Source organism: Anopheles gambiae, chromosome 2 (genome assembly GCF_943734735.2).
Source record: "Anopheles gambiae chromosome 2, idAnoGambNW_F1_1, whole genome shotgun sequence".
NCBI lineage: Eukaryota > Metazoa > Arthropoda > Insecta > Diptera > Culicidae > Anopheles > Anopheles gambiae.
The window spans coordinates 114383908-114411359 of NC_064601.1; the positions used below are offsets into that span (position 1 = coordinate 114383908).

Consider the following 27452-nt stretch of genomic DNA (forward strand, 5'->3'; position numbering starts at 1 on the left):
TTCAATCAATTCTGCTGGCCAAAGCTGGCCAAGCGCTGAACCACGGCAAGAAGAAGCAAATTGTCTTTCAGTGCGTGCAGATTGCGAGTTGCGGTGTGCGTGTGCAGCGCGTCATGTGAAAAACAACGAGAAAAAAGTGCGTGTCCCACGGGTGAAGCAGTTTTTCCACCGTCAAAAGTAAGCTACGAATGGAAATTTACGTACCCCTTTTTAATTGATAACGCAACGGGATAGGAAAGTAAGATTGGCAAACTGCAAACCAACTCCCAAACACACACGTGCTCGGCTGCTCGGTGATGGGAATACGCACAGAGCATTAGAAGTGTTGCCAAAAAAGTGGTTGCTCGTTGGTGTTTCGACGCCGACTCCCTTTTTTCAGTGAAATAATGCAGAAAATCAAGCGCTAGCTTCCTCAACGTGTGTCCTCGTTCGCCAATCTGCGTGCGTGTGGTTGCGTGTGTGTGTGCGTGTGGTTGCGTGTGTGTGTGCGTGTGTGATTGTCGCAAACATTGTCCTGCTGCGTGTGTGTCTGGTCTGGCGATACGGTACGGTGGTGTGCGGCTGGTTGAGTGAAAGCATTTCAAGTCTCTGCACACGGGTGGAACGCGGCGCCATTACGACACACGGCACACAGCAGCACATTCCTGGATTGTTTTGTTGGGGTCGTGCTTGGGAAAGGAGCTTATGTGCGTTTCGGTGCCTTTCGGTGGGTGAGTTCCGGTTAAAACATTGCCTTCGGTGATGCAATTCCGTTTTGGCTGTTTTTTTTTATTGCCCTCTTCGAACCACCTCGAAAACAGTGCGTGTGGTGTTGGTGTGGTGTGGGACTGTGTGTGGATGTTGGTGCGTATCGCAAAAGTGTCTCGTTGCTGTCGTCTGCGCGTCCGGCTTCTCCGGTGGCCGCCCGACCATTCTCGACGAGTGAGTGGTGGTGGTGGTGTTGTCTGTACCTCTTACCTCCTCTTCCCTCCCCGGGGGACAGGAAATGTACGCAGCGAGAAAAGAAGAATTTGCTCAAGACAGGACCGACCTGTCTTGACGCGTTTTGTCCAAAGGGGGAAAAACACCTTCCCTTCTAGACGTCGTCGCCTGCTGTGAGGCTTTAGCTTCAACTTACTTTTGTTGCCATTTCAGCATTTTTAAGGGTCGCGCGCGTGTTTGTATTTGTGCATGTGTTTATTGTTTACAGTCCGGGTGGAGAAAAGGGGCACACCACCGACCAGAGAAAGGGATTTACGCCGTGTTGTTGCTGTTGTGTGGTACATTCGCATTTGATCGTGATATTAGATGTGACGGTTGATTGTTTGTTAGTGTGTATATTGGTGTTTTATTGCGCGTTTTTGTTCCACCCGGGTCGTCACCCGGACGCGGGGGGTTTACGTTGAATTGCGTTTTATAATTTTCCTCTTTTTTCCAGAATAAAACAAAAGTGTGTTACGTCGTGTTAAAAGTGTGTGCACACACGTTTGTGCAAAAGAAAACAAATCTTCAGCAATAGAGCGAAAGTTAACAGTGTGTGTGTGCTGCACGGTGTGTCGGCACATACAGGCAAACAAACACAGAAACAAAAACCTACCTCATTTTGTGCGTGGCAGCCCCTTTTTTACGGCGCTGAGCGTCTCCTAAACAAAACAAGTGTGCAAACCCTTCGTAAAGTGAAATCCTCTGCTCACGAATTAAGAATCAAAATCAAAGCAAGCAGTGTGTGAGTGTGAGTGTGTGTGTCGGTGTAAAGTAACGCAAAGAGCCACAGCGCAAAGAAGAGTGCAGTGCACAGGAAGCAGGAAAAAGAAAACAACAGGGCAGAGAATACGCACGTCATCGGAGGAGAGGAGGAGGTGCTACGTTCTAGAAAACCCAAACAAAACAAACCGCACTGCGACGACGCGCCTTTTTCCCTCCAGAAGAAGAAGAAGAAAAAGAAGAAGGGTAAGAAGAGAAGGAGGATATCCGCGCGCCTCATAGCGTGTGTGTGTGTGTGTGCGTGCGAATTAGTGTGTGAGAACAGCGCCTCCTGTGTTTTTCCCCCACTCATCGTCATCCTTCCCTGCTGTGTGGGCTTTTAGGGCCTCACCAATACACCGAAGGCAAGCAGAAAAGCAAGCGACGATATGGCGGGTGTGTTCGATCTGGAGCTGCACGAGGAGGAGGATCTGCGCGATTCTGATGACGACATAATCGATATTGAGGATGTAAGTACAATCCGTCGTAGTTGTAAAACGTAATTGATGAGCTTTTTGCGGTGCATCATAAATGGTTAAGATACATTGAAATTAAAGGGATTTTAGGCCCGCTTTTAGTTGAAGATATCTTATTAGGAATTTCTATGGAGAGAAGGTCTTACAAGAGATTACTCAGAAGATTTAATTACAAACGGGTTTTATCTGTTGTTATTACAATGATAGGCGATAAGTGTTCTTTTGAGAGCATGAAGAGTTTGTAATTCTTTGTATATTTGATATCAGTCTAAAGGATAAGCGGCATATATCTCCTTTCCTATGTGTGAGCCAGATGGTTATTCTTCGATGGGCATATTATGGCCTAATTTGGCCACTTTTCGCTTTTTCTGTAGATGTCAAAAGTTATTCGAAAGAAACAGGACCATAAGTGAGAGAGAGTCTTGAACTCAGGTTCGACGACGTACTAGCCCGAGCACTTAACGACAGCTCAATAGCGTCACTTGACTGAAGAGCTGTTAACAGCCATACAAAAAGGATTAAACTCCATCATTAAAACGTTTATTCCAATATAATCTTCCAATCAAACTACTCACACTGCACATGGCTTTAATCAACTTAAATTTTAATATCTTTACGACATCAACTAATCCAAAGCACGGTAATGCGAAACACACGCTTCTTCGCACCGAACCGCGGGTGCAATGCCCTCCTCTCGTATGGGGAGGAGACACCACCAGAAAGGGTGAACGCTCTCGGGGTCTCAGAAAGGGTTCGGTCCGTACGTCGTCCTCTTACATCCAGAGCAAATGTTGAACCGTTTTATGGACACACTTTTCGCATTACTTACGAATTATGTTGGCCCCCCTAGGCACCTCGTTTTATACTTCCCTTCTCCTTTATGTGTCACATCTGTCTCTCTCTTTCTCTCTCCCGAGCGATAATTGAAATGTAAAATTCAAGCAAAAAGGAGTAAAAGTTTCCCTTTGCGCGCCGGGGTCGAGTAGCGGCGGCCAAAAAGGTCACATGAGGTCAAGAACAGCTGTGGAGGGAGAAGGAGAATGTAAGCGAGTGTGTTGCAAATTCGTCCAAAAACTAAAACCACAAAAGCTGCTACCCCAACCCGGACCTTTCAGAATGAATTTCAAAACTGTTCTTTGCAAGGCGAGACACCCCCTGTACAAAAAAAAAACACTCACACAACCGGATAAAGACTGTTCGGTCCCCCCCTCCAATCGTCGGTTGAATGTACTCCGGTTCTGGAGCTCTCCTTCCACCCCAAAAAAGCACTCAACCAGACAAGGTTAAGTTGCAAAGTGTTAAGGGAGAGGGAACGAAGAGAGAGGGAGAAAGGAAAGGCGAAAGATGGCAAGAAAAGAGGAATGCGAAAAACGTCTGCACAAAGTACGCAGCCCGCGCGTTGTGTACGCAGGACTCCCGCCGAACGCAGCCACCCAAAACAAACACACACATAGACACATATACTCGCTCGTGTACGAATGAATTGAATACCAGCGAAAAAGGAGGAAAGTTCTTTGACACCTGACGCAGTTGTTGCGGTTTGTTGTTGCGCTCTTGATGGTTAATTCCCCCTCACTTCGCCCTCCTTCCCCGTCCCTTTCGCTCTGGTGTAAGGGAGGTGGCGAAAAAGGCGAAGGAGAAGAAAGGCAAGCTCCACATACGCCACCCGGCAGAATGGCGGTGAACGAACGGTGAACGGTGTTGTCTGTCGTCTGTTTTGACCGGCGTTTCGTTCTTTACCTTCGACTCCGGTACCCATCTCCACCACCATCGATCCAGTCCCGCTTTTTCCCCACATCTTGAAGAAAACGTGCACCAGCACGCACTCACATCGTCGCCGCCGCCGCCGCAGCCTGGGCGTGGTGTGTGGAATATTTGCCTTTTGGGGGTTCAATGCCGTCGACGCCGCCGTCCTCCCCGGCACGCTTGCTCACGACCTCCATCGCTCCCTTGGCGTCCCAGACGCGCGTGTGTGTGGAAGATCGGTTAGCTTCAGTTGTATTCTTCTCGCTTTTCGCACACACCGCCGCCGGCTTCAGAAACTCGCATTTCACCCTATATTGCAATTTCGAAAAGTTCAATAACACCAACTGCAAGATCATCCTCTCCCTCCTCTCCCATTCAGTGCGCGGCAGCTGCTCTCGCGTGGCATGATGCGTGTGGTTTAATAAAAAAAGGGAAGCGGCCTCCATTACATGTGGCGTTTGTTTGGCAGGTTTGTTTTTTATGTTTTTGTGCTGGAATGTTCTCCAAAGGGAATATGCAATTTGCTCTGGAATGTTCAAGAAAAGAGATAAAAAAATGCACAAATTATTCAGTGTTTTCAATTACGTTTTCATTAACAAATCTGCCACCAAGTCCTACAAAACGCCTAAAATTATGCAATACGCATGTAGTGGGGTGCTTTTAAGGTAGGCCCTCTGTACACGTGAATATATAGCTTTTTAATAACATAATAAGATGATGCTAAGTAGATAATAATGTGAACCGATTGTGCTCTATTGTCAGGCAATTGTTCCATTAATGCTTTTCACAACAACAACAAAAAAACGAGTAGCACGTGCTTGTCTCTACTTTTCGGTGCATGCTATTTTGTACTTAAAAATCGATTTTCATCCCATCTCTCGCACTCCTCGGACGGTTTTTGCACCCTCTTCCCCTGCCCCATTTTAATAGTAAACTTTTGTGCTGTGTGTTTTTTGTGCTACTACTGCCGACAGAAAAATCCCCGCTCATTCACCATCACCATTCGTCATCATTCATTCCACGCAAGCAAGTTTGCTCGTGTGTTTGTGTGTGTGGATATGTTGTGGTTACAGCGTACAAAAAAGGAGAGTAAGTAATTGCCCTTTGATTGATCCTCTCCCTCCCCATATTTGTGTACTACGAGTGCTTTTTCGCTCCGTACTCTACTCTACACACCCTACCGGGGATGATGGGGTCGTCCATTCATATACACACACACACACACACACACGGTGGCATGTGCGACACATCCGCCTTCAGTGTTGCCCTCCCAGGCAGGGCTGCATTTACTCCTCGTCCGTTTGTTGTTGGATGTGTTCTCTCCATAACAACACACGCAAGATAGTTTTTCATTGACGCGGGAGTTCATGTGTTCCCCCTATGTTTTAAATTAGCCCTCCTCGCTCCCATCAGCAATCACTGGTAGTAGCACGCACAAACACACACACCCACATCGACGGTCATTAAACTCTCAACAGTATTGTTTTTTTTTTGTTCTTTCTTTCTTTGCTCTGGAGTACAAACAACAGATGAGCAACAGCAAGGCTTGACATCCACTCCGTGTCTCTCTGCGGCTTTGACGTCATACACACAGACACACACTCCTCCCGCCGTGCTGTGCAAATAAGCGTCAGATAAACGGCATTGGCACAAACACACACACACACACACAGCCCTTTCTTGTTTTTGCTACTGCGAAGGAAGAGAAAAAACAGGGCTTCTTTCCCCCCCATTTGCGTCAGATGTGAAACAGAGCAAAGCAGCAACGAAAATTGCGTTAACCTAGGAATGTGTGCGGAAAATTCCTCTGACTCACAATGGTTGGAACTGGTAGCAGAGAAGCAAAAGAGGAATGGCGAAAAATGGGACAGAAGGGACAGGTTGTGGTTTTCCTCGCAAGAGTTCATGCTTCAGCCCTTCTCGTGTAGGGTGGAAGCAGAAGTGGAAGATTAAAGGAAAAACCCCATCCGGTCAACGGAATCACACGGAATCGATTGGCGATGGGCAAAATGCGAGCCGAAACTGGAAAAAAGCTTCACCTTTTTGTGCCGGTGTGAGTGAAAAAAAAAGGCTCCAACGGCTGGTGCTGTTTATTGATCGCGTCATGACTCATCGTGCTGTGGAGATTCGGTTGCGTACATTGTTGAATATTATTGCTTGCTTTTTGCAGTGTATTCATTTATTTGTTTTAATGAAAGACATCAATCTAGATGGACATATATGGCCCTGAGTGTGCACAGAGCAACACAGCTGTGTTTGCCAGCTGTAGAACAAGCAAAATGGCTTCATCACCACCATGCTAGGCAAATAAATGGAAGCCAAAACACCTCTACTCTGGAGTGAATGGAACAACGAGCTCTCGTCGGCTTAAAACCATTCCTAACGTCCCTTCCTAATCCATAATTTTGTGTGGCCAAGTGGACTGCAGTGGGAAGAGAGAGGTGGAACTTTGCTCACTTTTAGCATTCCCTTTTCGATAGTTCATTCTTTAAATGCCATCTCTCTTGCAATGGGAGGGGGAAAGAGTGCCATGGGAAGCATAAAAGAAAGAGGTGACCCGGCATAGACCCAACGTTTTCGCTCATTTTGTGTACAGTCATGTGTGTGTGTGTGTCTGAATGAGTTGGTATGCAAATCAGATGCTTACTTGTCTTTTCATTCCGCTCTTTAAAGAGTACGGCTCCTCTGCCTTGAGCTTGAACTTGTCTCTGTGTCACTGTAAGGACTTTTATTTTTAAGTGTTTTAATATCGTTTTAGTGCTTTTTGCTGTTTATCACTGAATAACCGCTCGGTGATAAAGCATCAGCCGGTCTCGTAGTACAGTCGTCAACTCGTACAACTTAACAACATGCCCGTCATGGGTTCAATCCCCAAATAGACCGCGCCGCCATACGTAGGACTGACTATCCTGCTATGGGGGGGAATCAATTTAGTCACTGAAAGCCAAAGCCCACAAGTGGGTACAGGCAGGCCTTGACCGACATCGGTTGTTGAGCCAAAGAAGAAGAAGAAGATAAAGCATTAAACAGCTGCTCGCTCGTTGAAGCCTCTTTAACCTATTACGCCCCAAAAAAGACCCCTTCAAGTACACTCTCCTCCATACCATCTTGTAGCAAAAGGTGCGAAAAAATCAACAAAAAATTGACCCCATTTTTGAGCCACCTTGTCTGCCCCCCCTCACCCTGGGTGGACTACTTTTGCACAAGACTCCTCGCTGCTTGTTGCTGCAAAAGCTCCCTTTCAGCTGCTGAATAGCTTGGCAGGGTGCTCCGAAACAAGGAAGGAGGCTGTAGTAACGGGTTGCAATCATCATCAGCATCAGCATCATTGCCATCATCATCGGGTCGTCTGTAGTTTCCTCGCCGTCAAGACCAGGGAGGGAGAGTGAGAGAGAGCGAGCAGCTGAGAAAGAGAACGGATTGGCTTGACGACTTACGCAAACTTGAGTGCGCTGGATGCAAAGCGCAATCTAGTGCGGACAGAGTACGAGTACAGAGTGAAAGAGAGAGAGGAAGAGAGTGCAATTCGGATTGTTGTACTACGCCAGCTGAGAATGGAATTTGCAACTCGCCTACTTTCCCTTTAAGTCGAGCACAAAGTCCACAAAGGCGAGTTGTATGCTCGATGTCGATGTGTGGTTTTGTTTAGAAGGAAGAAAGTTGCTTTACATGGGTTTTCAAGGAGGTGCTCATAGTTGTCGGACACTTCCTTGACTTTTTCCTATTGGAAGTGAATTTAATATGTTGGATATTGGACTCACATGGCGCCCTTTTTGGACAGATTCCTGGGAAATTCCTATTGAATGTGTCCAACAAGATTGCTATAGAGTTCAATTCCCATTACATCAATCATACATCAAGTTAACCAAAGAAAGAGCCAATAAAGTCCAATCCCACAGCTATGAGAAGTACTGGAAAATCTTGAATGATCCCGCTTTTTGTTACCAGTTTAGTTTAGAGTTTGAACTTACAAATAATTCAGCCATTATCGCAATTGCAGGACATCATATTATAAAGATTGTGAGTTGATTTCAAGGAAGCAATTGCCATTTCAAATGAGAACTTTGTCAAAAATGTGTCTATAATTTTGTACTTTTTTTGTATTAAACCTCCTATGATTCAGATTCATAGACTCATCTCACCCGCTGAACAGGAGCCGTCACATTTATTCTCGACCTACACACACGTCACACATTTTCCCATGATTTAATTAATCGACTCTATCGAACATCAGCAAACGATAAATCGATTGATTTTTTCTTCTCCCCTGTGTCTGTATCATTTTTTCCCCCCTTACCGGCTAACTGGTGCGTGCTACCGTTTAATATCACCGTCGTGGCCGCGCGTGTGTGGGTGCGCAGGGAAGCTCTCCTTTCGGCCTGGTCTAGGTGTCGAATATCGCACGTAGCTAAATTTATGCACCAAAACACACATACACACAAACACACACACACACACACACACACACACACACATAATACCATGTACTGCAACCAAGTCAGCCATCCACCCACGTACAAACGCAACTTCTCGCAATAGAGCCAACGCCGTGTTGTTGTATTATTGGGAGCACAAAGCGATTTGGCAGACGCACGGCGGATCCTCTGTCTGAAATTATAATAGAAGCGACGTGTGGCGCCGTCTAGCGCGTGATTGGGACCTAAAAATACCCCTCCGCTGCCAGGAAGGTGTAGTAGTAGTGGGTGGTAGTGGTAGCAGCAGCAGCAGCAGGTAGTGTAGTGTAGTACACGACGTCAGTTGAGCTCCATTTCTATGGCATGGAGATCTCCCTGTCGTCCTCGAAATATAAGATGACAATGTATTCCGTGCAACCGTTTACTCTCTGTATAACCTTTCTCCCACATACACACCCACCCACGAGTCTCTGGACTTGGGCGAGTGGGTAGCAATTTATGCTCTGGTTGCAACCTCCGCCCTTGTCTTCTTGCAATTATTGCGCCACGCAAAGAGTTCCATCCTTCTTAAACTCATCCTTTTTGCTCCTGCTCCTTTCCGGGTCCTCTCTCTCTCTAGTAGACCATGGTGAGCTCTCTGGGTCTTAGCAGTGTTTAGTGTCGCCCTAAATATAGAGGATGTGGTGTGGGATTTGTCGCCAACAGAGTAGCGAGCACGGGAGATGCTTCCGTTTTTGCGTTGGTTGTTTCCTTCCTTTTTTTTCTGTTGGTCCCATCCCGGTAGATTATTTTTAGAAAAAGAAGTCTTCCTCTTCTCCCCTCTAGCTGCTTGCTTTTGAGCGTTGTACGACGTTTCCTTTCCGGCTTTTCGGCAACCATCATCATCATCGTTATGGGTGGTGGTGGCGTATTTGTGTGGAATCATTTAAGGAATTTTTCTCGTCTGCCGGCCGGCATATTGCCGGCTGTCATTGAACGCGCGGGCTGTTTTGGGGGGAAATTTATGAGTCACAATGAGCTGTTTTTGCTGCTTAGTTGTGCTTCAGTGAATCATTCACCCTGTTGAGCAATTAATTACCTTTGCTTTCGTCAGGGATTTTCCCTGGAAAATGGCTTACCCTAAATTAAGATTTTGATCGCACTTTATGATGTAAATGAAACGTAATGGGAAGTATTGTTGTATTATTTGCCACTGTTCCTTCAGTATTTAAGTTGGAATTGATAGAATCAACATTCTTGTTGGACCTTCGAAAAGGGAAGTTGAAATCTCTCTAGTCAAGGGAAGGTCTCGTTTTTTTATCACATCAACTGATTACCAACACACAAATACTCACACAAACACACCCAAGGAAGGGCGACCAATGGTGTGGTCTTCTGAGGGGAACCGTTGCCGTTGCTCCAAACTGTGTGCGTTGCGTGTATCAAAAAAGCCCCAACCCTCCCCAAAAAAAAAACAAGTCTCACACACACATAACACCCCTTGCTGACTCTCTAGGCACGACTGCGCTCCATCTCCATCTCCCCTTTTACCCCCAAAGATGGAAGGGTGAAGGAAAAAAAAGAACTAGAGACCAACTGACAAAAGTAGGTCAATGACGAATGGTTAGGACGGGTTAGACGAAAAAACGGTGCCAACATAACGAGCGAGAGAGGCAGGGAGAGAGGGAGAGAGAGAGAGAAATAGTGAAGGCAAACGACCAAACAACGATTTCGGTGTGTTTGTGTGTGTCTATGTTCCTGTCGGTTGGATTGATTCATGCGATTATGCCTCGGAACAACTCCACACGGCTGTTGACGGGAAAAGGGGAGGGTACCGTTCTACGTTAAATGTTGGAATAGGAACGATATCTTGGACATGAAACCAAGTTGTGTGAGAAGGAGAAAACTATTTTGGTTGCATATTTGTCTCATAATAGCGTAATGTTTTTAATACTGAAATCCCCAATGATTTCTTTGACATGACAAACGCATTTGCTAAGTATTCAAAGTCCAACTAGCAAACGACATGATGTCACAATTACATGGAAGATAAAATCACTATCCTATTTTGTTGCTGAATTCTGTTTGAATTTTGAGTTTGTATAATAAGAATATGACACCATTGGATTTTGATGAATTGTGGTTAACATTGACAAATTTATGATATCGTCTGAAACAGTCTTACTAAGAGTCCTGCTTGAACACCACTATTAATACTTTTTTGAGGAGAAACTTGATTAATTCCTTCTTTAAGCGATCGGTTCACCAATTTTGCTTGTTGAATTTGTTAAGAAACAATAAAAAAGCTCGCCCTTAAAGACTTCTTGCAATACAAAACAGCGCAAAAAGTGCTCGTGGGTTCGCTCCCCTTCCGTGTACCTATCGCGTGTGCGTGTGCTTTTAAAGTGTTTCATGTGCTGCACCACCACCACCACCACCAGCAAGCACACACGAGCCGAATGGATTTGATGGAACCAACGTGTGTGGCAGCAACCGTCTAACGATAAGATATTGCGCTTATCTCAAAACTTCTTTTCCAACGAATGATTCCCGGTTTGTAAAAATCAGGGGGAGGGTTTGGTTGTGAGATATAAAAAAAACTCGTCCTATTAATGCACGCGATGCAAGAGTCGATTGAAAAGCAAAAACAAAACCTGATTCTTTTCGTATCCCCACCGCCATGATATGGGATGGGGGGGTTCTTTGCACCATCCCTCATACAAAGTTATAGTTGCTATTGAATAATCAATCAGGCGCACACTTATTACCGGCTGTGCGGTTGTGTGCTTTGAAGAGAACCAATTTGCTTACCAACTTTACCTTTTTCCCGCTTGAATCAAGTGCGTTTTCGTGCGTGCGTGTCTCCCGTGTTGGTCTGAGCAAAGGGCGTTTGGGCGTTATTTGTTGCTGAAACAGGAACAAGTTGCACACTGCACTACACCTCCTGCTCTGGGCTAAATATACGTATGTGTGTGTCTGTCGTCCATTACACAAGAAATTGAAAGTTTCCTTCTCGTTCTTGACACACGGGGGCCGATCGACTGCCCCGTGGGTCGGAATGTGTATCAGTAGGTCACACATACACACACCCAGTAGTGTAGAGCTCTCTCGGGCGCGTGTGTGAGCCGCGATGATGATGGGCCCCCCTTCGCACTGCCGTTGTGACACAGTTTCCGCTGATTCGCATTCCTCAAATAACTGTTTCACTCTACGCACAGCTGTCTGTCGAGAGAGAGGGAGAGAGAGAAAATGGAGGAATCCCGCTGCTGCAGCATGCTCGAGCCCGAAAAAGGCCGTATTAATTTTGTGCAAACCTAATTATCTCACCTTCTTTTTTTCGTTTTCGGTGCCTCATTTGGCTCAATATAAACGTTAAATTAAATTTCAATTTCTCCGTTTTTTTGTCGTCTCCCACCTTAATTAATGTGCTCCTTTCCGGGCTCTCTGGGGCTCAGCACAAGCTTTACGAATCAATCTTGTATTTTATCTTCTTTAAATTGCGATCCAACAAACACACACACACACACTTCCGCCCTTTACAATGTAGTTTAGATAAACAGGAGGAGGAAGCAGTTGTACGGCACCAGCTACACTATTATCTTCCTGTACTAACACTTTGGTACGTGTGAGAGACGACGAAATGGTCCATTTGCCCCGTCTGAACCTTTGCTCTTCTGACCCACAACCCAACCTGACTGCACCGAGTTTACTACACGTGTTTGTCGAAGTTTAATCGAACAATTACCATTTTCACAGAAATCTGTATCCCATTTCTCTGACGCAAATGCAAACACATAAGCTGCTGCTGCTGCTGCTGCTCTGTGTCCACAACAACACATTGTCGTCTGTGTGTGTCCTGCGTCATCCCGGGTGCACGTTGCAGGTGGTTGCAAGTGCAAAAAGTGCCTGCAGTTTCTTGCTTCGATTGCCTTGGGCTGGGCGGACAATGCAAGGAAGAGGGAGAGAGTTAAAATAAGGCAAAAGTAGAGTAATATGTGCGGAGAAAGTACACTGAGCGAGTGGTGTGGTGGTGTATAACTAAAACACAAAGTTTACAATCGGTTTGAGCAGTTGATGTCAATGCAATAAACGAGAGAAAGTCAACTTACTTCTACATGATTGGATCACCAAATATACATTTATTGTGATTCTTATGAAGATTGGTACAAATTTATGTATTATTCCTTCTTGAAACATTCAAGCAACCAGATCTTTATTTTTTTTTAGTTGATATCGTAAACCGAGACAAAAGCATTAAATGTAGGGGAACCTGGGGCAAAATGGTTAGGTGGGGCAAAATGGTCACCTGCATTATTGGCAAATTAACACATTTCTACTGATTTCTAATGATAGAAAATAAAATCCAATAGAATGTTTAAAGCCCACCATGAACGTTTCATAACCTAATATTGAAAATTTTCATATTATATTGAAAATTTCAAATTTCGTTTCATAACCTAATTAAATGTAAAAATTTCAAAGTTTAATTTTGTAAAATGTTTCACTTGGGGCAAAATGGTCGGTATGTTTTGACACGTGCAAAATGACGAGGCTGTGGTATAAGCTAAGGCCGCTACAATATACTAACTTAACAGAAATAAAACTGTGCTGTATGTATACTATACCGACATGGAAAACTACTGAAAACACGTGAATTATTGAAATATTCCACGGTTTGACTAAATTATTCGACAAAACACTTAAATACTAAACTTAAATTGCTACTCTCACAATTCTACCAACATGCAAGAGTTTAGACCAAAGCCTTAAGCTCAATGTTGTGGTCCATTTTGCCCCTTTGTTATGTTGTGTTTTGACATTTCTTGTGTAAGACCATTTTGCCCCATAGCAGGACCATTTTACCCCACACAATACATTTTTACGACGTTTGACGTTGAGTTTTAAAATTCATTTTAAACATATACAGTTGTTATTAATGCGTTAACGTCTGATTATTTTTCACGAATAAGACGTTGAAGTATCGATTGACGTCCAAATAACAGTGTTAAGTGCTTTAACCAATAAGATCCATTAACAGATCCATTGTGCCCCGCTTTCCCCTATTGTTTTCTGCTTTATTATTAAGATTTTTTAGATTTTTTTTTAAATAAATTATATCTCTTTCATGTCTTTTCCAAAAGTATGTTTCATCATTTATCTTTGTCGCTGCAGCAGCTGCTGCTTCTGTGTAACGGCTGCTACTCTGCTGTGGTAATCAAAAATCCCTTTCCCTATTAATCATCGCCTACTTTCTGGGTATTGTTCGCACTGCACGACACTATCGTCGTCGTCACTGTGGGCTCTACAGCTCACGAATTGTGCATGCATGTTTGTGTGACGCTGCACCCGCCACACGCAAATTGACCTTTTTTTTCAACAACACAACTGTGTTATGCTCCAACAGCGCGCACCGTTTCAAGCGCATAATTGCGCTTGCCCCGCGCTGTAACTAAAACCTCGTGTGGGAGAGTTGCATTTTTCAGTTCACTTTCGCTCATACAAATGTGCCGCCGCCCTCGGTGTGGTGTTGCATTTTGCACGAGTGTACCAAAAAAAAGCACACACAAAAACACCACTGAACATAGCCCGGTGTGGTGTGTGGTGTGTGGTGTGTCGTCATCATTGCATCGGCATGGTGGCAATCGAAATCGTTGCCACGGCGGCTGAGAATGAGGTCACCGTGTGTGTGTGTATGCCGTGGCCTCAATGCAAGAGCGAGATGGATGGCTGAATATAGACACACACACACACACATAAACAAACACACGAATCGATCGTGAGCTGCCGCCACAATAACCGGTGTGTGTGGGTGGGTGGATGGGTGGTATGAAGAAGAAGGAGTATGAGAAAACTCCTCTCCGCTTCTTACGTCATCAAGCTCTTTGCGCGCGCGTGACCTTCTCCGCGTATTTCCGCCTGCAATTGCCGCTTCAGTGTACAACCCCACTACACTGTAGTGCGCAAGAATGTGTGAGTGTGAGAGTAGTGCACTGCAACACTCATGGGGTGGTGTGCATCATAACGGGAGCCAGCTCACTCACCGGTCTAATGAATGGTCGGCAGTAGTAGGGTGGATGGAACAGAGGAAAGGGCAACGCAACGCGTGGTGTGTACTCCGATGTGTGTACGCGAAGCAAAACAACAACAAAAGAGTGCACACAGAGAGAGAGTGCGCCGCCTGTGTAATGGTGTGTGTTGGTGGTGCAATTGCACACGCATCAACTTCATGCAATGCTAGTGGCGCGCAGTAAGCGCGAAAGGAGAGTTATGATTATGATTGGACAAGAATTGAAGAGCCTGCAGGGGTTAATAGGAGAGGAGATAAGCAGGAGAGAGAGAGAGAGTGAGAAAAAGAGAGATGTGAAAGGCAACAAACAAACAAACAAACAAACAGTTCTAGTGCGAGTTCGATTTGTTCGTTAGAGGAGCAGAAAAAAAGAAGGGGTTCCTCCTCATATCACCCCCCATTTCTCACTAATGTGTGCGCGTGTGATCATAAACGTAAATATAAAACACACCTCACACGCCACACGCAAGTAGAGAATAGTTCCTTTCTGCGTACTTCCTTGCATGCTTTGTATAACAGGTTGAGGTGGATGTGGATGGGAAGCGCAGGGAGAGGCGAGACGGCTGGCTCACAAATCGTTGCAAATTTAATTACAAACTAGCTGGCACGATTTTATTACTACGCCATAACTATTGCAACAGTGGAGCTTAGAAGACAAACCGGGAGGACAGAGAAAGGTATAGGGAGAGCGAGAGAGAGAGATATTGTTATTAAGTGTATTTTTTACTAATACTAGCAGTTTTCTCTTATTTATAAACAATTGTTTCCTTTTACAATTTTCACTCGCTTTAAGTGAAATTTAAAAAAAAAACTATATAGTTTCGCTAAAAAAGGTGATATTTTTGCAATAAACCGTGTCGTGCGGTTTCTATACAATGTCGTAAAAAGCTGATGAGCCTTTTTTATGGACCCCAGCGCTATGGTGGAGTCGCCAATCATCTATCTTGGCACGTTTGTTTTTATTGTACTTTTGTTTATTATACTGCTCTCCTGTGAATGCAATCGATTGAGTGGGATTTCTCTCTCTCTGTCACTGTCTCTCTCTCTCTTCAACAACACAGACGCACGTTGCGGGTGGTCGATAAGTTTTTACGATTGTTTGACTACTTGAATAGCGCTCGTTTCAGGTAGGGGAGGTACACAGACGAAGACGCACAGCTTGGTGATAAGAACAAATACTTTGGTTTGTAATTGAAAGATTGCTTTTCAACAGCCCCCAACAGTTGTCGTCTTGCGTCAGTTTAAATGGCACTTGTTCTAGTTCTTTTTCGTTTTTTGGTTAGGAAACCCGACACACAGTTAAATATTGGTACACGTGTACCCCGGGTTGTCCCAGTTCAAGGACTCGCTTCCTATTACAACCCTCTGCCCCCCGACATTGTCAACACCGATGGGTGTTACTGGCGCGTACGATAGGCGCCAGGCGGAAACTAAACACCAAAAGCGCACGTTTCAGTGTGCGTGTGCGTGTGTCTGTATGTGCATTGATGATTAGCGCATGTCGCGAACTTTGTGTGTTGGCAGCTCGTTTTTGCGATGATAAGACACGGACGAGAAACCACTGTGGACAATGTGTAATGTGTACGGGGAATGGTGGACACGATAGTAGAAGAAGCAACCCCAAGAGTGAACGGAAGAGTTGCATTGGAGTTGGGTTTTTGCAGTGCTTGAATGTAACTCATTGCTTGCTCTCATCTCAGCCCCGCATGCTGCATGTTAAAGAGAGTTGTTAAAGAGCAGATCCTAAAAAGAATGTCTGAAGCGCATCCTTCGACAATGCTTTAAATGTTGTGCTTTTACTCTGGAGTTGTTGGCGCGCGCATGTGCGTAAGAAGGGGGCTTGTGAGGGGGCTGGCGGTTGTCGTCGTTGTGACGACTACAAGTTTAAAATGATAGTGGCAGTGTACTCTCCTTTCCTTGCTTTGGAAAGTTGGTATCTGCATTAGTACGTGTTAGGACTACATAATCGTTGGAGAGACAGTTTATGATGCTGTCGTGTGTCTTTTGAAGAACGTTTTTCTGTCTTTTTCATTCCAATTTCACTCTTTTTTGTGAATTAGAAATGATATTATCACATATATTGAAGTGCTGGTTAGAGTAAGATTTGATCTCAGGACTTGTCAGTTGCCAAACGATGTACCTTCCAAGGACAGTATCACTCCACCTGATCCTACTGCCGTCGTGTGAAGCTTCTTAATCCAATAATGGAACAGCTTACAGTTTTGATATTTTAAAATCCTCCTTTACATGCCATCTCGTGGTCTAATCGAATTATTTTAGGATGTTCTGCCGGCGGGTGCCTTTCGATGAATCATCTCGTGCCCGGATGTTTAGCCAACACGCCTAATTACCGACCAACACGACCAGAACCAATAAAATACATTGAATATTACTTTTGGGGCTGGTGCTGCACCAGCACCAGCAGCAGCAGCCATGCGAAACTTGGCCCTCGCCGAATAAATTTATTGGGTGCCCGATTTTCCCAATGTTAGTCTTGCAAACTCAGACTCGGGGCCAATAAAAAAACAAACACACACATCCATACACAATCAATCCCTTCAGTCCGCGGGTGTGTTTGCTTCTTCAAAAATGTGTCCAAAAGAGAGCTGTTGTTTGTGCGTACGGTGCGTCGTCCAAGTCGCCGTCCGTCTTTACGGCGGTAGTGTATTGGTAACAAGATACTGGCCTTCTTACTGCTGCTACCAACCTTGTCATTCGATTAGAAGAGAGAGAAGGTGGTTTCCGTTGTTGTTGGATTGTTGCGTGCTTCCGCGTTTCCGCACCAGAGCACCAACCAAACCAACCAACCTGCTCCTCCTCCTCCTCCTTCGCCGAGGGGTTCGTTCGGAAAGTCATCCAACTGCGACGGCGACGACGACCGACCCGACCGCACCAAACTCTACTACCAAGACACACTCAAAAGCAAAGAAGTCGGCGCGAAGGAAAAGACGTTCATCGAACGATAACGCAACACGCCGCGCCGGGCCGGGCGGCGCAGACTTGTGTACGGCCGCGCGCGAGTTCAAGGTAGCGCACAAGTGGAATATTTTGACGCAGCCAAAAATTTATCGCCACCGCCATCCCCTCCACTCCCACTCCTCCTCCCAACAAGGGGTTTTGTGGAAGCAATTCGAGACTGTGGTGCTGCCGTCGCCGTCGTCGCAACATGAGCGTCGATTCACAACACAACACATCTTGCCTTGGTCGCGCATACCTTTAGTGGAGCGCTTTTGGGGGGAAACAATGTGAAGAGAATGGTATTAGTTTGTGGCAGAATACAGAATTACATTCGTGCACACAGTGTGGAGTAACAGTGTTCTAAAATTGTCCTCCCCATGCACAACAACACTGTTTGGGAAGGGGAAAGAAAGTGGGAACAAAAATAAGAATTGCACGATTTAGTGTAGTTCGCGGGGTTTTGGTGTTGGGCTCGTACTCTTCCAACCCTTTTGCGCGCGGTCTCTTCTCTGTGGCAGCGAGGAAGCTCAACATGTGTTTTTTTTTGCGGGGGGATGGGGCCTATTTTCACCCCCAAAACTTAACACATTTAGCACACTTGTGTATACACACCCGGAAGTTATCGGGGACTCCCCGGAGTCGTTTTAATTGCAACCAATAGAAATATGGCTTCCAAGGACGATCAGCAATTCTCAGTAAAAGGAATGGTTGAGGTTGCGTAACTTGTGCGTGTTTGAAAACCCAAATCAGGAAAGAATTTCTAGAAAGAAATCCCGTTTTCAGCCGCCGTGCCTTGGGGAGGTCGTAGTCTCTATCCTCTTCCCCAGATCCCTTGAGCGTCGTTTACTGGCCTGGCGTTTAGAAGAAATCAATAAGATCAAATTTTCCCCGCCAACTCCCCCCCAAATGCGACGATAGCAAAGGGCGGGAAAAAATGGGAAAAACAAACAGATAACCCATACAGACACACATCCATAGAGAGAAGACACACGCTTGCGCTTGTATTTTGTTTCACTCCAGACCGCAGCAAAAACACTGTATTATAGCATTTATAGCGCGCTACATTTACGCCACAGTAATAGAGGTAGTGGAGTAGTATTAGTATTAGTAGTAGTAGAACTGGCCAGCGCTAGTATTACTGCTGTCATCATCCCCGGTGCGCGCCCTCCGTGTCATATACAGCGGACGGCTTTGTGTGGTTGTAGTCGTCGTCGTGTCGCGCTGCTGTGTTTGTATCCCGTAGGAATAAGGGGCCACCACCAAACAGCACATGATGGACGGAACGGGACGGACGGGACGATGTGAGTGTGTGTGCACGGTTTCGGAAGTAATGTCAATAACCTTACAAGGTTTTTTCCTCTAGACGACACACACACACACTGGGGAGGGGCGCCCATACACGTGTTCTATATGGCAAGGGCTGGGAGCTTCTAGAAAAATGATTTGAATTTAGTTTGATTTTTCTAACACTCTCCTTTATTAAATAATACTCATTTGACGTCCCAAACTCGTGTCGGAGCTGTCACCCCCTCGGGGAATTCGGACCAACACAAACACAGGCAGAGACAGACAGACAGCCAGGATGCAGATTGTTAAGTTCGAGTGGGTTCCGATACTTCAATTAATTGAAGTTTCCCAGTTTTTCGCTTCAAGTACTGCTTTAGACCTGTATGCACCCAACCTCTTCACTGCCCGTTGGCCTATCCTCTCCTTGGTTCATCCTAATGTCCAAAGATTGCAGAAGTTTGATGGACACTTAAGCACGGACACAGCGGGCGCAGGGAAGAGTGTGTGTGTGTGTGCGTGATTAGATAATTTCAGGGTCAAAACATTGGTGAGGGGGCATTTACATTCTGTGGGTTATGATGTTGTATTTGCGCAGCAGTAGTAGGGCACTGATTCGATTTGAGGGAAGACGATGACGACGAAGACGACGACGTCAATTGATGGGAGTATGGGGAGACTTCAGGGTTTCAAAGGGTGTAAGATGTTTGGGAATCGGTCGGTTTCACGCTTGCTCAATCAAACCCAAAACCCAACCCAAACTCTCCTCCTAAGCATAACTATATCTGGGTAGCGTTTGATTGATAATTGCAGCGTGTTTGTTTGGCCCATTAGCGTCTGTGCACGATCGAACTGCTGCTGCTGCGTGTGCAAGGCGAAATTTAGGCTCTGACGACATAAGACGACGCGCGTTCGACTTCGATCGCATGGGTTACGTATTTTTGGTACAATTGAAGAGGTAGAAGGGCAGCATTGATAGGCCAGTTGATGATTCTGGCTTCATGTTTTTGTAACACCGTTTCCGTCGAAGGTCCAGCTGGTTGAGATTTGGATGATAATGAGCAAATTTACCGGCCCCGCGGAAGCAGAAACGGCGCGTTTATATTTTCACTTTACGCGACCAGTCGCACATAACTAACAGCAGGCGCTGGCCCATCCATCATCGTAGCCCCGCAGCCACAGTCGCGCTACATTTCCCCACATGCTGTGTATGGAGAGGTGATAAAGAGAAGCCAGTGCCATGTACACAAGGAATGCACACGGGCTTCTGCTTTGGGTTGACCTTGCTCTCCCTGCTGTTGCTGTTGGTACTGCTTGCTACTGATAACCACAGCGGAGGGAGTGTACAAAAAGGTGTACAAAAAGGCATTAAACATTACCACCCGTCCGGCGGTGTGTGTTTGTGCAGTGTGTTATTTTTACTGCGCGGCGCCGGGTCCCATTTTGCGATTAGATTCTATTTTTTACCATTTCCCTCCTTAGATTGCAAGTCCAACGGAAAAACGCCTTAAATTATGCAATCTGCGTGACATCATCTGCTTGATAGCAGTTTTAGAATAATTTCAAAATGACCGTTCTCATGGCCAACTAGAACTCTAGCGGACTCACAGTGCAGCGCACGTGTGCTCGCCCCTAAATGTATGCAATCGCAGTGCAGCAACGCGTCACACGGTTTGAAAACAAATCGTTGCACATTTACTCTATTCGGAAAAATGAGGAGGGACGACCCGTCGACGCTTGTGGCTGTGTGACACATTGAGAAGCGAGAATGGACAAATGAAATACAATCCGGAAAAAAAATGCGAGGGACACCCCGGGAGAGGGAAACTTCTGAATGTTCTGTCTGGAGTCTGCGGAGGTCAATGACTCGCGATGTCTGATGGCAGGCAGGGATGCATTCTGTCTCGAACACCCGAGAGACAACAAGGCGAGCGTAGAGCGAGGGTTTCCGGGTTTGTGTGTGTTCCCCCTTTGTTGCGGAAAATGCACAACTGTGGCCGGGCGCGCTGTCGACGACCTGTGGTTTCTATCTATAGAGCATGTATGCGGATTTTCCTCACAATCTCATGTGTGGCTGTCGCGAGTGTGATGGATTGTGGGGGATGAGTTGCTGCAAGGGGGTCAGTTTAGGATAAAATTGTTGAAAATTATTGTAAAATTTTTGAAAAGTAATTATTGTTTCGTATTTAAAACATTGATGCATACTATGTTTTTGTCATATTAAGGCATAATGGAGCATTTGCATTTATTGAGAAATAAAAACCAATCTCTTCACAATCATAATAATGCAACAAGCTGCTAATGGCACATAATAATTTACGATTTTCTTTCATTTCCCCGCTCCTCATCAGGTCGATCTGGAACCCGAACTTCACATCAACACAAATCTAGAGTAAGTATACCCACCCCGGACACGGACATCAATGTTGAGTGCCTTTCTGATGAGCATATGCCTAACGTTACGCGCTTTTTCTTCTCACCCCCAGAACCGAAGGATCTGAAACGATACCACTGTCGGAAGATATTATAAACCCGGGACGAATCAAGCTAGGGCCGCAGGATTTTGAGCTAAAGAAAGTATTAGGCAAAGGCGGATACGGTAAAGTCTTCCAAGTAAGTTCCTGGCCGAGTGGAGCGAGAGAGAGCGAGATCCGCAGTGTGCAAGTGTAATGAATGATGTGTTTCACCGCCTTTTTATCGCTTCATTTTCAGGTCAGAAAAACCACTGGTGCTGATGCAAACTCGTACTTCGCGATGAAGGTGTTAAAGAAGGCGTCGATAGTTAGAAATCAAAAAGACACAGCCCACACACGCGCCGAGCGAAACATATTAGAGGCGGTTAGGGTAAGTGGGTTGCATTCTAGCTTGTAGCTGAAGCTGAAGTACTGGTTGAATTAATGTGGAACTCCTTTCCTCTACTCTTACAGCATCCCTTTATCGTAGAGCTAGTGTACGCCTTCCAGACCGGTGGCAAGTTGTATTTAATTCTAGAATACTTGAGCGGCGGCGAGCTGTTCATGCATTTAGAGCGCGAGGGAATATTTTTGGAAGACACTGCATGGTACGTACGGCCGGAGGAAAGCAGCAAAATGAATGCCAAATTGCAATATTCATCGCTTTCCTATTTTCTTTCAGCTTTTACCTATGTGAAATCATTCTCGCCCTGGAGCATCTGCACAATCTGGGCATCATCTATCGGGATCTGAAGCCGGAGAATGTGCTGCTGGATGCGAAGGGCCACGTGAAGCTGACCGACTTTGGCCTGTGCAAGGAACACATCCAGGAGGGCATTGTAACGCACACGTTCTGCGGTACGATCGAGTACATGTGAGTGGAGTTTTTTTTTTACCCTTCCTCAATCCATTACACCCGGACCGGAGTTTGGATGCTAATATGCTTCCCCTTTTTTGTTTACTTTCGTTAGGGCACCGGAAATTCTAACACGCAGCGGACACGGCAAAGCGGTCGATTGGTGGTCGCTCGGTGCCCTCATGTTCGACATGCTGACGGGAATGGTAAGCGCTCGTTAAGGGGGCAAACAAAGAAGAAAAACAGGCCTTTTTGACACAGTGCCGGTTCGTTGTTGTTGTGGTCAATGTTTTGCAGCCCCCGTTCTGTGCGGACAATCGAAAGAAGACGGTCGACGCTATACTGAAGGATAAGCTGAACATCCCGGGCTACCTGACGCCGGACTCGCGCGATCTCATCCGCCGGTTGATGAAGCGGCAGGTGTCGCAGCGCCTCGGCAGCGGGCCGACCGATGGGCAGGCGGTGCGGGCACATCCCTTCTTCAAGAACGTCAACTGGGACGATGTGGTCAAGAGAAGGCTAGATCCACCGATCAAACCAGTGCTTGTAAGTGCTCCGGAAGGCGAACAAGTGTTGACTTTTAGAAGGGTTTTGAGACGAACGGTGTTGTTTTTATCGTATCACAGGCCAGTGAGGATGATGTGTCGCAGTTTGATACCAAGTTCACGAAAGAGATTCCGGTAGATTCGCCCGATGAAACAACGCTGAGTGAGAGTGTCAATCTAATCTTCCAGGTGAGAATCAATGAAAGGTGAAATGTGTCAAATAGAGTCCTCTAATTGATGTCGCTTTTTTTCATTTTTCGCAGGGTTTCACGTACGTCGCCCCATCCGTGCTGGAGGACATGCAGTCGCGCATCACGATGCCCCGGTCGCCCCGTCGCATGCACCGCCACAACCTGCACCAGCACCATCAGCACAATCACCATCACGGCAGTGCGCACCACCACCACCACGGTGCCGGCAGCAGTCGAATGATGGGCGCGGCCGGAGCGACAGGAGCAACGCCGATGGAGAATGGCAGTGGGGGCAGTGGCGCCTGGAAGATGGCCCCGCATCAAAACATGCACAACCATCATCCGCACGTGCATCGGGGAGGAGGTCAAATGGTGCCACCGAACCAGCAGCAGCAGCAGCAGCCGTCGTCCGCTCAGCAACCTCACAATCAGACGCAACCGGCTGGTGGAGCGGCCGGTGTTAGCGGTGGTCCGCCCGGTAGCCGCCCGTTCAATGCGGCCTCCATCTCGCGACGAACGCCGCCCCATCTGCAACCGTTCGCGCCGCGGCCCTCGCCACAGGACGAAATGATGGATGTGTATCCGGAAATGTCCATCTCTTAGTGAGTGGTGAACCTTTAAGGGGAGTGATATTTTTACAGCAAATCATTAATCCATCTCTCTTTCTCATCATTCTAGGCCAACACTGGAGGATTATAGCAGTTATAGGAAATTCGTCACCTAAGAGATGTGCTGCAGCAGGACGAGAGAGACACCATTTAGAACGATGCAGCAAAATGAAGGAAGGAAGCAGCATCGAAGGGGGAGTGCATCTCCAAAAACTAATTAACCCGTAGTCTAGCGTAAACAATAAGAAAAGGCAATTTGTTCCGAACAATGCGTGCGTGAGTGCGTGCGCGCGCGCGTAGAAAGAGAAAACAAAGGTGCGTGAGATAGGTAGGGAAGAGTCTGTGTGTCTGTGTGTGTGTGTGTTACAACTACATACAACAAATCACCAAGGAAAAGATTAGAATAACGAATTTCAACTATAAGCCCTTTTTCCGTTTTACTTTCCTTCTTTCTTCTTCCAACGCTCCAACGAACAGAACCACTTCCGCCAGGGATTACTTTACATTTGTTTATTTCCCTCAGTTTATGGAGCTTTTCCTTTGCTGATTGTTTTTAAACTGCTCGACTCAGGCGATAAGCGCTAGTAGGCAAACATCCTGTCCTTTCCTGTTCTTCTAAACTCTCCCAGAATAGTGGAAACATAAAGGCGCCGCGCAAACACAGGTTGTTAAGCCGTGTTTTAAAGCAATTTTACGTTGTGCTCTGTAAGGTTAGGGGAAAGAAGGTGCGCTGTAGAATTATGAATGAAATTGTGTGAAAGCTAAAAGAATGCAAAAGGGCGTTGAATGGTGGTTCCCTTCCTCTGTCCAGCAATCAGTTTAAAAATCTTCCGAGTTGGAGTTGGAGAAGCGACGATGAAGCCTTTTTTTTATTATTATATATTCTTTTGTTGTACTCTTACCCTTTTCTTCCTCCCTCGAACACGGTTCACAACAGATATTTTACTATCGATAAAGAGTTACTCTAAATTGCTAATAGAAACTAATAGCAGCTTTAGCGGAGAAAGGATTCGATTTCATTACGCAAAAAATATTACGCAAGAAAAACCAACCCGACCGTCATCACACCCATACACATATACACACTCCTATCCACACGCTGGGTGTTGGTGATGGTGGGGCCGGCGGTGTGTGGTATATTTTGAGATTTTCTTTTGTAAGCAAAAACTAACTAAAACCATCGTTTATAGAAATTGTATTATAAATTGTGTGCTCCCTTTCCCTCTGTTCCCACTTCATCTCGCAAGCGGCCACTTGTTGCTGTGTTGCAATTGAAATTACCTGGTGCAAGGAAATGTTACACTCGCAATTAAATACTAGTACCGCGTAGACATCCAGGCGAGCAAAGAGATGATTATAGAGGGAGGGAGAGAGAGAGAAGAAGCGTTTGGGAGAATAAGTTGCATTTTGAATATGAAACAAACAAAACAGGTAGCAATCCTAGTTACAAAATAATAATGAAATGGAAGGAGATGTAAAACGAAACAATTGTTAGGTGTGGTGTGGTGTACAGTTTGTCCCTCCAAAACTACACACACACAGCATTGAAAGCACATTTAAAAGTGGAAGACAAAAGCAAGCAACGAAGCAGAAAAGGAAGACAAAATATTGGTTATTATTCCTTCTCTCCCCTTTTTTTTACAAAGTCATTTAAATACTTGACCCTCGAAACAAATCAAATCAATGGGGGCTAACCTGTTATGCATTCTATCTTACTTCTTAATCTTAATCAATGTAATGGGAGAAATGAAGCAGAAAACACACAAAAAACAAGAAGAATTAACCTATGTTCCTTCTATTTCCAGTTTCACCTTGTGTTTCGAAGAAGCAATGTAGTTGAAAAGAATGAAACCCCTTTACACAAATACATATACACACACTGCCGAAGTGAAAGAGGAAAATGAAATGAAAATGGAAACAAAAAAAGCAAAACAAAAAAAAAGAGATAAAGAAGTGAAAACAGGAAAAACAAATCAACAAAACATAAGAACAACCGAAACAACAGAAACCAAAAAAACCAAAACCGTAAACGAAAACTACCATATTGCAATAGTCTGAATTTAGCAAACGTGTGTTGCGGTATATAGTGTGAATAAAGTCTAGTAAAAAAACAAATCAATTGAAGCTAATGCACACAAACACGATGAAGATGATGATGATAAGGATGATGCAAATAGATAGTGAGAACAACAACAGAAACCGACTCTCGTGCACCACGTGCAACGAGCAGAGACAGCACACAGAGAGAAAGAGAGGGATTGGAATCTAAGATCCATATTGTAATTGAACTATGTGCATAATAACTACATTACATTGAAATATGCATCAGAACGGTAATTAGCAAATTAATTAAGCCTCCCAAACAAACCCCCTCCTCTCCCCATACCGAAAAGCGAATTGTGTACATGCGCAAGGCGGAGCGAAAGTGGAAGAAGCGTACGTTTAACAGAAGAAAGTAAAATAATAATAATAAACAAACAAACAAACAGAAGAAGGAATAAAACAAAAATAGTGTAAAGAGAGGCGATGTGTGTATGTGGAACCAAAATGACTGATTTTTATCCCAAAAAGAAGTTGGGTTGGCGTTGAGAAGCAAACGCGCATTGAAGATGTTTCCAAACCGGGTAAAGAAATCAGTTGTGAAAGAAGCAGAACAAAACAGTGAAGCGAAGTGAAGCGTAAGAAGAAATGAAGGGAACGTTCAACTTGGTTCCTTTTTTGTGCTACTAGTGAAACGTATTTTCTACCTCCTTTCTTGGTAGTATTACTGCTACTGCGCTGCTGCCCATGTGTGGCACCCGTGTGATGTGGAGGAGGTCGTCGAAAGCGAGGGAAAGCCACATGGAATTAGTTACGTACTGGTTTGCCTCCCCCATTTCTTCTCCAGTAAAGTGTGCTGAAAGTGTTAGTTTTGCATTCTTATTATACACGCATGTTGCTGCCTACTACCTGCTGCTAAAGCTCTAACGAGTATGATGCTTATAACATGAATCAGCTATGAAAGCCTATTTAAGCATACTAAAGCAAACCTTTGATAATCCTTAATCCGTGTAATCGATATAGTTTACTCCTTTTTGTATGTATACTACCGCATATACCGTATATACTAGCTCAATTTAAGCGCGGAAGCGCGCGTGTGTGTATTAGCCTTCTCCCTTTTTCGATTCGGTTTAAGCTGTAGAAATATCATTTAAGTAGCAAAGATAGTACCAGGAGAGTTATGGGGTTAGCGAATAGTAGGAAGAGAGAGAAAGAGGTAAACCTGGAAAGCAAGAATTAATAGCAAAATACCTGTAAACAACCATCCTAAATCAGCATGTAAACAAACCCCTCCGGATCTCCTGACCACATTTCAGGACCATTTTCCAGGAGTTCTCATAGCTGTGGGACACTTTGTAGACTCTTTCATACGTGAAATGAACCTAATGTATAGGGAATTGGACTCTATAGCAATCTTGTTAGACAAATCCAATAGGAATATCCTACGAGCCTGTCCAAAAAGCGTGCCAGTAGAGTCCAATTTCCATATGGACAAATGGAGTTCACTTCCAATAGGAAAGAGTCAAGGAAGTGTCACGGACAACTATGAGAACAACTGGAAAACCCTGTAACCACTCTGGTACGTAAAAATCAAAGCAATTATAGTTCGCAATTAATTGTGACATTTAACAGCAGCAGCTCACATTTATGTAGCATAAATTTTGCCTTACTTACAAAGTTCCGATTCCGAATGGGGGTTCACAAGAAAGAGGAAATTGTGAAGCGGCGTTCGGTAGGAGAGATGGTAGACGAAGCAAAGAAGCTAAAGCGTTGCTATGGTGAAAAGCTTTCATTTTTTTAAATTAAAATTACATACTTGCTGCTACTAAGACTAAGTTCATTCCGTTTCCATACACAGTGGGGTGTGGTTTTGTTTGCTCATGTTCAAACAATCAATAGTAAAAACAATTGTTTACATCACTTCTCAGTGTTCACAAATCATGTAAAGGTATATAAAAGGGGATGTGGATAACAAACGAACGAATAGAAACGTGAAACTTTATATCTAGTATTTTTACATACATTGCTTTTCTCAGGCAGATGGAAAAGGTCGTGTAAAAGGAAACAATCATAACTTGTTTTTTTTGGGAATGTGCTTCAATTTTTTGAGTG

The 27452-nt window shown here is 45.1% G+C and overlaps 1 protein-coding gene and 1 long non-coding RNA gene across 4 annotated transcripts; one reads left to right on the plus strand and one right to left on the minus strand.

Moving 5' to 3' along the window:
* LOC1269844 (ribosomal protein S6 kinase beta-2) lies at nucleotides 1-27039 on the plus strand. Of its 3 annotated transcripts, none has more exons than XM_308496.6 (12): nucleotides 1-177; nucleotides 1418-2192; nucleotides 20999-21039; nucleotides 21134-21260; nucleotides 21360-21491; nucleotides 21575-21708; nucleotides 21783-21974; nucleotides 22072-22162; nucleotides 22254-22502; nucleotides 22583-22690; nucleotides 22765-23294; nucleotides 23371-27039. In XM_308496.6, coding segments are annotated over exons 2-12 (1686 nt in total). In that variant the 5' UTR covers nucleotides 1-177; nucleotides 1418-2111; the 3' UTR covers nucleotides 23372-27039. The 3 variants fall into 3 exon arrangements, with proteins under 3 accessions (XP_308496.5, XP_061496598.1, XP_061496597.1); XM_061640613.1 differs by having other exon boundaries at nucleotides 18-710; XM_061640614.1 differs by having other exon boundaries at nucleotides 9-177; nucleotides 22765-27039.
* LOC133391019 (uncharacterized) lies at nucleotides 8077-9632 on the minus strand. The gene is made up of 2 exons (XR_009764503.1): nucleotides 9438-9632; nucleotides 8077-9343 (listed from the first exon to the last, which is right to left on the minus strand). It is a non-coding gene; the product is annotated as an uncharacterized LOC133391019 (long non-coding RNA).
* Nucleotides 27040-27452: the final 413 nt, after the last annotated feature.